Below are 13,605 nucleotides of genomic sequence, written 5' to 3' on the forward strand. Positions count from 1 at the left end.
ATTAGAGATGATTTCAATAAAAGGGGTAAAATAATTGAACTACACAGAGCAGACAGAGTTAATGGAGTTAACAATAGACGCTAAACCTCTGATATTTAGGATGTTGATGATGCATTATGCTTAAAATAGAATATATCTAAGGAGATAGAACTATGTGTTGAGTAAATTTACTTATTTGCTTTCCACAATGATTATCGATAGACTTCTAAAGTCAGCAGGGGTGTAACATAGTTGTTCATAGGATTTGTGCGTGTTTTCCAGTCAAGTGAGTAAACATACGTACACCTCACCACAATAATTAGAGCTGGGTTTGGGATAATGGTAAAATACATTCCTTCGGGAAACACATACATAAATTACTAGTCGCGGCTGGTCTAAGCCAAAAATGCCAGGACAGATTTTTTTGTCCCAGTCCAGCCCTGATGGTCACAGTGACTATGACCTCCCAAAACACATTTTTGTCCCTAACAAAAGGACTCCCACGTTAATCATGACGATATTTCACATAAATGTTTAATTGAATAAAATGATAAGGCGTTGAAAATTTATATCCAAAAGGTCAACTCCACTGTGACATCAGAAAGTCCCTTATTCAATGCCAGAACTCAGGTACAGAAGGGAAATTGTGACCATATTTTCAGACTTGATGACATTTGAACTGAACTGAATGTTGAAGTGGAACTGCACCATGTGTTGAAGCTCTCTATCAGTACTCTGTGCTCCCTTTTAAAGCAGTCTGTATGTGAAGCTACTCTGACTTCGGACAGTGTTCCTTATTATTTTTTTTTAAATACAATTCTTAAAGGAGAACTTCGGTCGATTTAAACATGCAGCTTCATTGCTCAAGCTACCCTTGACTTGCCAGTACCGAAGACGCGAAAACATTTGGTCCAACCATTACAGAGCTCCGTGAACGGAGATGTAGCATTGAACGCTAACAGCATGGGGTCAGAACTTTACACTGTGTTTTAAGCGTCTTAACATGCTCCACATCTCACACCAAAAGTTATGCAACATCAGCAGACACCTTAGCACACAGCACTGTAGCGTGTATGACTCAAACTGAATAAAAAAGTAGTTAAAACAGTGTGTTTGTGCAAGCAGCTACTTCCCTGTTTGTTGACATCCGTGTGTTCCGGTAGCTAGACCAAACTAGCATATCCATCGAGTGTGCACTTAACAGGCTTAACAGGCTATTGTAAGGCTAATGGCTCATGACAGGCTGTAACATGGACATGTACATTATGAACAGAAACACGAAAATGCTGGAATACGTTTCCGTCTCCGCCAGTGAGGGAGTAAGTGTACGCTCGACGGATTGACTATAGCCTTTTCTGCCTCAGGCTTTCTTTTCCTTACCTTTTTAGCAGGGTGAGCTGTTACAAGTAAGGCTGCCTGCATTTTCTCTGCCATTGTAACCAAATGAACGTCTTCTCCTTCAACTCATTTCTGCAGAGGAGTGTGCTGAATATTTCCGGCATCAGTGAAACGTAACGTGTGCACGCACAGAGGAGGGAGGGACAGAACGAGACATGAAGGCATCTGACCAATCCGTGCATCTGAACAATCTGTGCTGTCCGGGCTGGACGGCACGGATTGGTCAGATTTTTCTCAGTCCTGCAGCTGCCACAGAGGTCCGATTATTTTCGTTCCTTTTTCTGAATACATAATGTATTGACTGCTCTCAGGATAGCAGGATCATTTCCCCCAGTATAACAAAATGTGTTTCTGAACAACATTAATTGCTTTAATTGATCCCAGACTGGGAAATTATTTTGTCACAGCATCAGTGGGTCCGCAAGAAAAAAAGAAAGAAAAAGAAAAACACTCTGTACATAACATAAATAGAAGGCAAGATATATACAATGTATATACACAGTGCAAACTATACTATAAACAATAATAATCTATACTGTACAAGAAATAAAACATTTCTATGAATGTGCAATAGCAGAACCAAAATATACACATAAGTGTGCAATAATAAAACCACAGGTAAAATAAATAGATAAATAGACTTAAAAAAACATGCAATGAACGATCCCTCGCTCCGCGTCTGTTGGGCTGCAGTGCCGTCAGAGGGCGCGCTCACCTGTTAATTGCATATCATGGAGAGAGGGTGGGGGGAAGTTGTGTCTTCTCTTGTCTCAATTGTTGTGTTGCATCACTAAAAAAAGAATAGAAAAGTGCCACCTCTAGAATTAGTTTGATCTTGCAAATACAGTAAATCAACGGTTAGACATGTCAGTCAATAAACAGGTACTGGGCGTTGATGATGAGGTGGGGCTGGCTTGTCAGTGTGAAAGAGTATAAAGCAACAGCTCCAGCAAGTGACACAGGCTGAACTGTGTGTGATGTGACCGTGTTTCTTTCTTTCACGAGTTAAATCTCCGGTGTGGTAGGATGAGCTTGTGCTTCTATAAACCTTTGTCATGTTGAACATCTTCAAGAAAAAAAGCCTGAAGTGTTAAAATGTTATTGTTCCTAAAAGGGGTCTTTGAAGCAAACTGATAATTTGTTGGATATAGAAGAGGAAGTTTTAATAATAATTAGGTCCCTTTTATAGAATGATGTTGAATTCAACTTCATCAACTTTATCTTATTTTATTCTTGGAGCTTATTTGCATGTTGGAAACTTAAGATACCTGTATTTTACATTAACAGCTTTGCTTTACATTGTTATTGTGTTCGTCAGCATGTCCCTCATTGTGGTTATCTGTATGAACAGGAGCTTACATGAACCTATGTACATGTTCCTGTGCAGTCTGTTTGTAAATGAACTGTATGGTAGTTCAGGGTTGTTTCCGTTCCTTCTGACTCAGATTCTCTCTGACATTCACACTGTTTCTGCTTCGTTTTGTTTCCTGCAGATTTTCTGTTTGTATTCTTATGCAAATGTGGAGTTTTGTAATTTAGCCATCATGTCTTATGACAGATATCTTGCTATCTGTTGTCCTCTGCAGTATAACACACGTATGACACCTAAAAAGGTATTTCTGTTGATAATTGTCTTGTGGTTTTACTCTTGTGTGAAATGTCTGATTACTTTATCCTTAAACATCCATTTGAAACTTTGTGGGAACATTATGAACAGTTTGTATTGTCATAACTACCTTATTGTAAAACTGTCCTGTTCTGACACCAGAGTGAACAACATTTATGGACTTTTCACCACTGCTGTAACAATTTTGGTCCCTCTGTTTCCAATCCTTTTCTCTTACATGAAAATTCTTAAAATTTGCTTTTCTGGTTCCAAACAGACCAGACAGAAAGCCGTCAGTACCTGCACACCTCACATTGCCTCTCTCATAAACTTTTCTTTTGGTTGTTTGTTACAAATAATTCAGACAAGATTTGATATGACAAATGTTCCCAATGTCGTACAAATCATTTTGCTGTTATATTTCTCATTATTGCAACCACTTTTGAATCCTATTATGTACGGACTGCAAATGTCCAAACTACGAAATACGTATAAACATTATGTCCGTTTTTGGAAGGATGTGTTTGTGGACTAAAACCTTCTGCATCTGAACATATAACAACAATAAATTATCATTTTCAGCTAAACTCAGTTTAGGCCAAGGAGGAAGCCTAGAGGTTGGTACAGAATCCTAAAAAAAAACAGCCAGAAACACACAGACTTGAATAGCTCCACTGAAAAAGTTCAGAAACAATTCTGTGTCAGTGTGGAGATGCATGCAGTTACAGGAAAGATTTTATCATATTATTGGTTTCCTGCAATTTGTCAATTACAGGAAATCATCCCCAAACACTGGAAAATGACTGCAACTGTGCGACAACCTGTTTTAATGAAGGTTTAATAAGCCAATACTCACATCCCCTGACCTGAAGACATGAAACAACAATCTCAACATTACATGAACCTATGTACATGTTCCTGTGCAGTCTGTTTGTAAATGAACTGTATGGTAGTTCAGGGTTGTTTCCGTTCCTTCTGACTCAGATTCTCTCTGACATTCACACTGTTTCTGCTTTATTTTGTTTCCTGCAGATTTACTGTTTGTATACATATGCAAATGTTTAATTTTGTAACTTATCCATCATGTCTTATGACAGATATCTTGCTATCTGTCGTCCTCTACAATATCACACACGCATGACATCTTATTGCTTTAGTATGGTTGTACCCATTTATTGAAGTTGCTGTCATGGTAGCTTTGAGCGCTCCTTTACAGCTGTGTGGGAACATCATTCACAAAGTCTACTGTGATAACTTCTCCATTATCAAACTGTCCTGCTCCGACACCACAGTCAACAACGTCTATGGACTTGTTTACACATTTACCATAACTAGTGCATTGCCCGTAGGAAATATGTGTTCCTTTAGAAAAGTGGGAGGTTAAGTAGCTTTTTCATGGATGGCCAAATGAGGCTGTGTTTGAAGGTGGGACGTCAGGGATATTTAGGTTTGTTGTGAAATCCGATATTCCAGGGTATAATTGGCTGTTTTTAACTATTTTTTTATTTTGCCATTATATTTCACCCTATGTCATTATTTTTTCATTTTGACATACTGTATTAACACAATGGACCTAAAATCACAAAAAATACCCATAAAATCTGAGTAGAAAAAGTTAGATTTTTTTACTGTGAAAACCACAAATATGTTTAAAAAACCTTTTTTTTTTTTACTTATAATGCAAATATAAATTGTTGTTTGCTAAATATGTGCATACATTTGAAAAATGTACAAACTTATATGTAACTATTTACATTTAAATGCAGGCAATGCTCAGGTCTGCCTGAGCTCCCTCCAACTGAATGAAGAGCTGCACTGCCTGCTCCACATTCAGCATCTTCTCATTGTTTTGACTCATTAAACAAAAAACCAACTCCACTACACCAAACACTTCATGATACACTAACTACACACTCCAAACACGCTAAATGTCACAAATCTCTCAACTCTCAATATCGTTGTCTATACACCGACTGTCCTGTCATTCGTCTGCCTACGTCCCTCCCACAAATTCCTGTTCCGCAACAACCAAACTTGCTGCTTGGACACTTTCGTGACAAAAGCCCGTTTTTACCGTTTCTTCTGCACCAGACACAAAGCAAACGTGACGACAATGTTCGCGAAAGATTTACCCTACACGGTGGGCCATGTAGGTTGGCTAGTGGCTAGCAGCTAGCTACACACGAACATCCACAGATTCCGATTCCACTTTGTTGTCCGCGCATCTCCGGATCTCCTCCGGATCTCCCCCAAGAACAGATTCGGTCCGGACTCGTTTAGTCTCATTAAACCACAACAGTCAGTTTAGATGCACAGAACAGAACAGAACGGGACCGAACCGCCGGCAAAATCCCGGTCCAGCTCGAGCCGCTGCAGGTATAAATCTGCTTGTTTCTTAAGATGGGGGGTCGCGGTGGGCTCTGCAGTGATTGGCTCTGGTGCGCACGTGACTGTGGTGGCTCCGGTGGACAATGCTCATGGAATTTGTAAAGCATTTATGAAATAATTTATTAACGGTATAATTGCAGTCCAAACAAATGCGAAATAGCACACCCTTGAACCACGCAGCAGCCATGTTGAAACTCTCAGGTCAGTCTGATCCTGATCCGCAGAGATATTTGAGGAATACACACACACACACACACACACACACACACACACACACACACAGACAGAGGTTACTTGCTTTTATAGAGAGATAGTTGGCGTTTTAACTTTAATTTTTTATAGTTATTTAAAGATTCTTATAATCTGTTTCTCTGGTTCTAAACAGACGAGACAGAGAGCTGTCAGCACCTGCACACCTCACCTCGTGTCTCTGCTCAACTTCTCCTTTGGTTGTTTCTTTGAAGTATTACAGAGCAGATTTAATATGAACAGTCTACCAAACATGTTGCGCATTTTTTTGTCATTATACTTTCTGACTTGCCAGCCGCTCTTTAACCCTGTACTTTATGGACTGAAAATGTCAAAATACGACATTATGTAAACTTACTGTCTTTGGTAAAATGTAAAGTACTGTTAAACATCATGTCAAACTGTATATAATGTTTTGCTCTCACATGAAATCTCAACAATAACGATGATTGTTTATTAAATATAAATACTTTTATCAGTAAGTCAGAACAAAATAAATGTCTCCCTCAAAATAAAGTTGAATGTTTAAGTTGTTAAGTTGTCATTCAGTTGCTACAGAGAGATGACCTAAATTCAGGCAAGTCTCTAGGGTTTTAAACCTTACTGCAGAAAACAAAGTAGCCACTTTAAAGTGGAAACTCTTCCATTAAGTCAGTTATTGCTGCCAATATCATTGTTTTAACAACTGTGCGTTACAAAGGTTGAGACAGTGTAGTTGAATGTATGGAAGACTGCATCAGTTCAGGAAGAACACCGAAGGCATGTCTGCACCAGCTGGCTGGCTACAGGCTGACTGTCCCTACAGCACCCAACCTCCTCCTCTCTATGTACTATGCTTGCAGTTTACTTAGATCTCAGGTTCATGTGAGTGTTTATTGAAGGTGCAGTAGGTGACTCTGGAGGAAGATAGTCGACAGTCTCATTCCTAGGGTGCCCATTACTGACACCTAGAGTTAGTGTACAAATGATTTTTGGTCCTCCACCATAACACCAACAACCAGTAACTGAGTCCCAATTTTTTTGCCATTAAATGAGACTCGACTGTGAACCCACTTTCTCCGGAATCCCTTACGGCATCTTTGAGGGGGGATTTGTTCTGCATCAACATCCCTGTTGCAGCGCAGTTTCTTTGGGACCGCCAACAAAGAACAGAATTTTTTCTGCCAAGTCTGTGTTACCAGTTGCTATGAATGGTCAATTAATTATCATCTCAGACTTGATCTTCTGTATTGATTCTAAAATTCCACCGATCACTTTTGAAATACTAAATGGCCTCTATCCAAATGAATGGCCGTATTGACCTCATATGTGTTTGGGCATTCCTTTATTTTTTTCGGTATTCATCTTTGCTGGAAGTTCCTGAATCCTGACGTGTGACTAAAGGACTCTTACTGTTGTAGCACCCAGGATGGGGAATACTGCCTATTGAGATCAGACAGCTTAGCTCATCAGCACATTTTAAATCCTTTTGTAAAGCTTTATTTTATAGAAAAGCATGAATGACTATCTATATGTTGTTGAGTTTTACAGGGTTGTCCCACTCTTGCATTTTACAGTCTTATTTTTTACCTTATTTCATCCACCGGTATTTCACGATTGCTATGTTTTCTCATATTTTCATATTGCCATTTCGAACCTTTTAAAGAGAAGTTTCTGTTATCATTATCACATCATGCTGCTATACATAACCACCAACAAGATTAAGAGCCATCATTGCAGGAACCCTCTCAGCCACTGGGAACACTTCAACAGCAGTTGAAACTCGTGTAATTCGTCAAATGCCTTATGACGATAGAGACCCGGCCTACAATATATAATTCTACACCCACATCACACAAATAATCATCCCAAATATATTGTGATTTTGTTTTAGTGATTCATGTATGGACTCCTTAAGGCACATTTGGAAATATGTTTGGGATAAATAAGGACTTGCATTTTACATATGATGTTATGTACACATTACATATGTTCAGTAAACCATGCTTTTATGTGACTATGTTGTTTCTGGGCTGTCTTCATCAAAGGTGTCGGTGTATAGTTTGGGGATAAAAGAATCTATGGAGGCAAGGCTAGGTGGAATAATAGAGCAATCTTTATTGAATCTCAAGCCTGCGTCCGAACCAGAGCGGCAGCACCTGGTGTTCCCAAATATCTGGCAAAGTTCTGCCCAATGTTCTGCCCTCTGCTCTACCAGAAATCCTCTTGAGCCTTCGATTTACGAAATCTACAATTAACCACCTAACTTTCTCCATCTGTGCCGGCCTTTTTAGAATCCCTTCACCTGCACATAGCTACCTCTTCTAATTGGTCACTTTGGCGGACTGAGGGTCCATCTATCCAATAGGTGAAAGAGGAGCTGGTCTGCCCCCTTAAGTTGACTGGATTGTCTCTCTGTCCTTACATGGAAATGTGTATGATTGGACATCTGGCATGAGGGCAAAACTCAGTTAACATCTGACGCACACACAGAGCTGATTAATGACTCCAGGGGCCCCTGGACATGTAAACCCAATACCAGCCACATTCCTGAACTCACATAAGGAAAAACAATCTGCCACAGTTAAATCATAGCTCGGAATGTGTAGCCTCACACACACATCAACTACACGCCTGTGTGAGGAGAACCTAAAATTATTAGAAGTTAAAGGGATAGTTCGTTTTTTTTTTAAGTAGGGTCATATAAAGTACATATCTATAGTCGTTCTGTTTCCTACCGTAATCACCGATCAGCGCAGTCTCAGTTTGGAGAAGCAGAGAGCCGCTCCAGCCCAGACGCTCAGCTTTGTACTGCAGTGAACGGGGTTCAGCAAAAAAGCGAAATTAACCACCTAAAACAAGACTCACCTGAAAAATTTTACAATTGGTCAAGTGTACGTTGTATAGGTAAAATTCACACCGCTTTACATCGCCGTCAGGCCGCGCTTTCTTTTGGCACTACATTTTATCAACCGCAGAACCCCCGTATCCCTACGCATGAGCGCTAATGCGGAAGGATACGGAGAGTTAAGTTTCGTTTTTATCGAAAGTAAACCTATCGTCCAGCAGCTGGGCCTTGCGCTGTATTCCGCCACTCGCAGATCAGCTGTTGCCCCGTTACGCTAGTGCGTAGGGATACGGGGGTTCTGCGGTTGAGAAAATGTAGTGCCAAAAGAAAGCGCGGTCTGACTGCAATGTAAAGCGGTGTGAATTTTACCTATACAACGTACACTTGAACTAATGTAAAAAATTTTAGGTGATTCTTGTTTTAGGTGGTTAATTTAGCTTTTTTGCTGGACCCCCTTCACTGCAGTACAAAGCTGAGCGTCTGGGCTGGAGCGGCTCTCTGCTTCTCCAAACTGAGACTGCGCTGATCGGTGATTACGGTAGGAAACAGATCGACTATAGATATGTACTTTATATGACCCCACTTCAAAATAACCGAACTATCCCTTTAAGTGATTCCATTTTCATTTTCAGATGTTCAGATTCAAGTGTCTACAGCGTATTACTACTCCTACCACTGTTAAAATAGCAACTGCATACATTACACAATTTGTAAAAATACAAAGGTAAAGTGATATAGTATTCATAGTAGGGACAGAAATGGTGGTATTGCGGTTGTAACACACCAAGAGGTCCACTACATACAACTACAGACTACAAACAACAACAAACAACAAAACATCAGACTAGCAAAGTGTGCTCACAGTCGAGAAAATCCAAGACTTTTTCCATGATCCCTGTAACACCAGGGATATGTGGCAAGGCATACAGACTATCACTCCTGCGTGTGAAGATGACATGGACTTCTTAAATGAACTAAGTAACTTCTTTGGGAGGTTTGAGGCACTGAACAACACCCCTACTGTGAAAACTGCTCCCCACCAGGATGAAAAGGCACATAGCTGAGGTGCAAAGGTCTCTGAGGAGAGTCAACTCACGGAAGTCTTTGGGCCCTGACAACATATCTGGGCGGGTGCACAGGGAATGTGCAGATCAGCTGGCTTGTTACTTAACGGACATGTTTAACACCTCACTGGATCAAGCCAAAACCCCATCATGTTTCAATTCTTATTGTGGTATTTTTTTGATATACTTTCATTTATTAATTCTAGGCTGAGCTCCTGAAACAAATTTTGTGCCATGTTCACTTGTTGCACACTGAATGTTGATAAAGTCTGTCTAAGTTGGAGGAAACTGGTCACTTTTTTCCTCTGCAGGGGAAGCACAGCCGTACTTTCTTGCTTTTGTTCCTCTTGCTTGTGAAGTTCGAGCAAATTCTCACGGGGGATAAAAGAGAGACTGCCTGGTCGGTATGGGGTCATTCATCCCGACCAATAGTAGCTCAAAACTAGGTCTCTGGGCAGCCTAGCACCTAGGTGTGACGACTCGAGAATTCTGGGGAACTGATTTTAGTTTAGAGTCCATGTTGAAATTCATAATGAGCGATATCATCTGTGGATCTCAACACTGGATTGGGTTGAAATTTGATGCAAAACTTGAAATGGAGAGAAGTTACCCACCAAATCTGAACCCGAGTGGTCAGAAGGGCATTGGTGCTAGTCGTGGTAGCAATGTAAGAACTCGCAGAAGGAAGACTTTGAAGCTCCTTGGCAGCAAGATGCCAAGGTGGATGAGGTTGGGGTTAGTACTTCTGGACTGGCAGACTGGGGTGGTTCCCATTTTAGCAAAGGTGGACTGGAGGATATTCCCCATTTATTGGGGTATCACACTGCCCAGGCTTTGTGGGAAAAGTTTGCTCCTCTCCTGCTGGAGAAGAGGCTCTGACTTTTTAATGAACTTCAATTTCAAGGTATTAAAGCTGCAAGCAGCGATGAACCAGCCATCGCTCCACACATGTCGGGCTACCGCGCCGTCAGAGGGCTCACCTGTTACTTGCATGTCATCTTGTAGTGTATGAGGTGGAGAAAAAACCTGTCAATGTCGTGTGAATTGGAAGATGTTTGTCTGACTTTCTGTATCCAGTAGGTGGTGCTATGCATATGAAACGGTACTGATGCATAGACGTATTCATGGTGATAGCCTCTACATGTGTGCCAATTTGGCATAGATGGAAAATGTTGAAGTTATGAAGACTTCCCGCTTCATGGCAAAGCCTCTAAATGGACTGCACCACCACGCCCATTAGGTATGACGTAGGCGAAAGCCTTTGATAAAGTTTCATCTTCAAGGTCTGACGATTATACTGACAGTGGTGGTGGTGTAAAATGTCTAGGAGGAGTTCGTGAAAGTACGAGGCATAGAAATGTTTGAAAAAGGTGATGAAAATCAAAATGGCCGACTAAGTATTGATAGTAACGATGCTGTTGAGCTGATAATGACATCTGGGTGGGTGGAGAGGGTCGGGGGGAGTTGTGTCTTCTCTTGTCTCAATTGTTGTGTTGCATCACTAAACAAAAAATAGAAAAGTGCCACCTCTAGAATTAGTTTGATTCTGCTAATACAGTAAATCAACGGTTAGACATGTCAGTCAATAAACAGGTATTGGGCGTTGATGATGAGGTGGGGCTGGCTTGTCAGTGTGAAAGAGTATAAAGCAACAGCATGAATCTGAATCTGAATCTGAGGTCCAGCAGGTGACACAGGCTGAACTGTGTGTGATGTGACCTTGTTTCTTTCACAGAGTTAAATCTCCGGTGTGGTAGGACGAGCTTGTGCGTCTATACTCACTTGTGCTCCTACTCTCACCTCTTTTAAATCGAGACTTAAAACATTTATTTTTTTCCACTGCTTTTAACTGAAGCAATTCAAGTCTTTGAACTGCATTGTGACGATTATTCTACAGTCTTGTTTCTGTTAAAGCTTTTCTTTTTTAGCCTACTTGTTTTGATGTTTGTTTCTTGATGTTTTTACTTGTTTTTATGTCTTTTTTAATGCAATCTTTAATGTCTTTTAAATGAGATTTTTATGTCTTTTAATGTAGTTTGTATGCGCCTGTAAAGCACTTTGAGTTGCCTTGTGTCTGAATTGTGCTATACAGATAAACCTGACTTGCCTTGCCTAGAAACCTTTGTCATGTTGAACATTTTCAAGGAAAAAAGCCTGAAGTATTAAAATGTTATTACTCCTAAAAGGGGTATTTTAAGCAAACTGATAATAAATGATGATAAAAGAGGACATTTTAATAACAATTAGTTCCCTTTTAAAGAATCATGTTAAATTCAACTTCATCTTACTTTGTTCTTGCAGCTTATTTTCATGTTGGAAACTTAAGATACCTGTATTTTAAATTAACAGCTTTGCTTTACATTGTTATTGTGTTTGTCAACATATTTCTCATCGTGGTTATCTGTATGAACAGGAGCTTACATGAACCTATGTACATGTTCCTGTGCAGTCTGTTTGTAAATGAACTGTATGGTAGTTCAGGGTTGTTTCCGTTCCTTCTGACTCAGATTCTCTCTGACATTCACACTGTTTCTGCTTCTCTTTGTTTCCTGCAGGTTTACTGTTTGTATACATATGCAAGTATAGAATTGTGTAATTTAGTCATCATGTCTTATGACAGATATCTTGCTATCTGTTGTCCTCTACAATATAACACACGCATGTCATTAAACAAGGTGTTTATCTTTATAATTGCAGTATGGTTGTATTCGTTTGTGAAATTCTTGATTACTTTTTCGTTAGCATTACGTTTGACACTGTGTGAAAACATTTTAAACAGTTTGTACTGTCGTAACTACATAATTATCAAGTTGGCCTGTTCAGACACTAGAGTGAACAACATCTATGGATTGTTTTCTTTTGTTCTCTCTGTTATTGTCCCTCTGTTTCCAATCATTTTCTCTTACATGAAAATTATTCACATTTGTTATTGTGGTTCTAAACAGACGAGACAGAAAGCCGTCAGCACCTGCACACCTCACCTCGTGTCTCTGCTCAACTTCTCCTTTGGTTGTGTCTTTGAAGTAATACAGAGCAGATTTAATATTAACAGTCTACCAAACATGCTGCGCATTTTTTTGTCATTATACTTTCTGACTTGCCAGCCGCTCTTTAACCCTGTACTTTATGGACTGAAAATGTCAAAAATACGTACATTATGTAAACTTATTGTCTTTGGTAAAATGTAAAGTACTGTTAAACATCATGTCAAACTGTATATCATGTTTTGCTCTCACATGAAATCTCAACAATAACGATGATTGTTATATCGTTGATTGTAATATAAATACTTTTATCAATAAGTCAGACCAAAATAAATGTATCCCTCAAAATAAAGTTGAATGTTTAAGTTGTTAAGTTGTCATTCAGTTGCTACAGAGAGATGACCTAAATTTAGGCAATAGGGTTTTAAACCTTACTGCATAAAAATTAAGTAGCCACTTTAAAGTGAAAACTCTTCCATTAAGTCATTTTTCAACTTTTAACAACTGTGCATTACAAAGGTTGGGACAGTGTAGTTGAATGTATGTGAAGCGAGGAGGAGGTAAAAGAAAGGAATTTTACTAATTTTGCTTAAGAGCTCAACAACGCCACCCTGGGAGTTATTCTCTGACACAAGACACACAGGTTCATAGTTATTCACAAGGCATGAGACATGGTTCGCAATTTAAAATACACTTTATTTTCATAGGTTCTTACAAAACAATAATAAAACTCATTCACACAAAGAAAGGAAAAACCTAATCAGGGCTGAGGCTGAAGTGGATGGTGCAGGGGAGGGATCAACCAAAATAAAAAAAACAAACTTAAGTCACCAGGCACACATGGCAGACAGAAAAAGAAAAAACCCATTCCCAGGGACACAGCAAGACAAGACGGGAGGATGCCACCACCAGGTCACCAGCACCGCCACCACTAGCCTACAGCAACCGAAAATGGAGGAAATAAAACAAATTAGTGAGGTTGCGCACACACACACACACACACACAAAAACTTAACAAAACCTAAAATAATGGACAGATCAGACTGCCCAATATAACCAATGAAAAGAAAAACACAAAACTTAGTTACCCAATTTACAGAACAACTCTCA

The 13,605-nt window shown here is 39.7% G+C and overlaps 2 protein-coding genes across 2 annotated transcripts; both read left to right on the top strand.

Moving 5' to 3' along the window:
* Positions 1-2,567: 2,567 nt before the first annotated feature.
* On the top strand, positions 2,568-3,518 carry LOC115570873 (olfactory receptor 11A1-like). The gene has a single exon (XM_030399651.1). It carries the CDS (start codon positions 2,568-2,570, stop codon positions 3,516-3,518), a length of 951 nt encoding a protein of 316 aa, XP_030255511.1.
* Positions 3,519-11,775: 8,257 nt separating this feature from the next.
* On the top strand, positions 11,776-12,699 carry LOC115566241 (olfactory receptor 11A1-like). The gene has a single exon (XM_030392027.1). The coding sequence runs from the start codon at positions 11,776-11,778 to the stop codon at positions 12,697-12,699; it is 924 nt and encodes a 307-aa protein (XP_030247887.1).
* Positions 12,700-13,605: the final 906 nt, after the last annotated feature.

The sequence above is a fragment of the Sparus aurata genome, chromosome 2 (genome assembly GCF_900880675.1).
Source record: "Sparus aurata chromosome 2, fSpaAur1.1, whole genome shotgun sequence".
NCBI classification, from domain to species: Eukaryota; Metazoa; Chordata; class Actinopteri; order Spariformes; family Sparidae; genus Sparus; species Sparus aurata.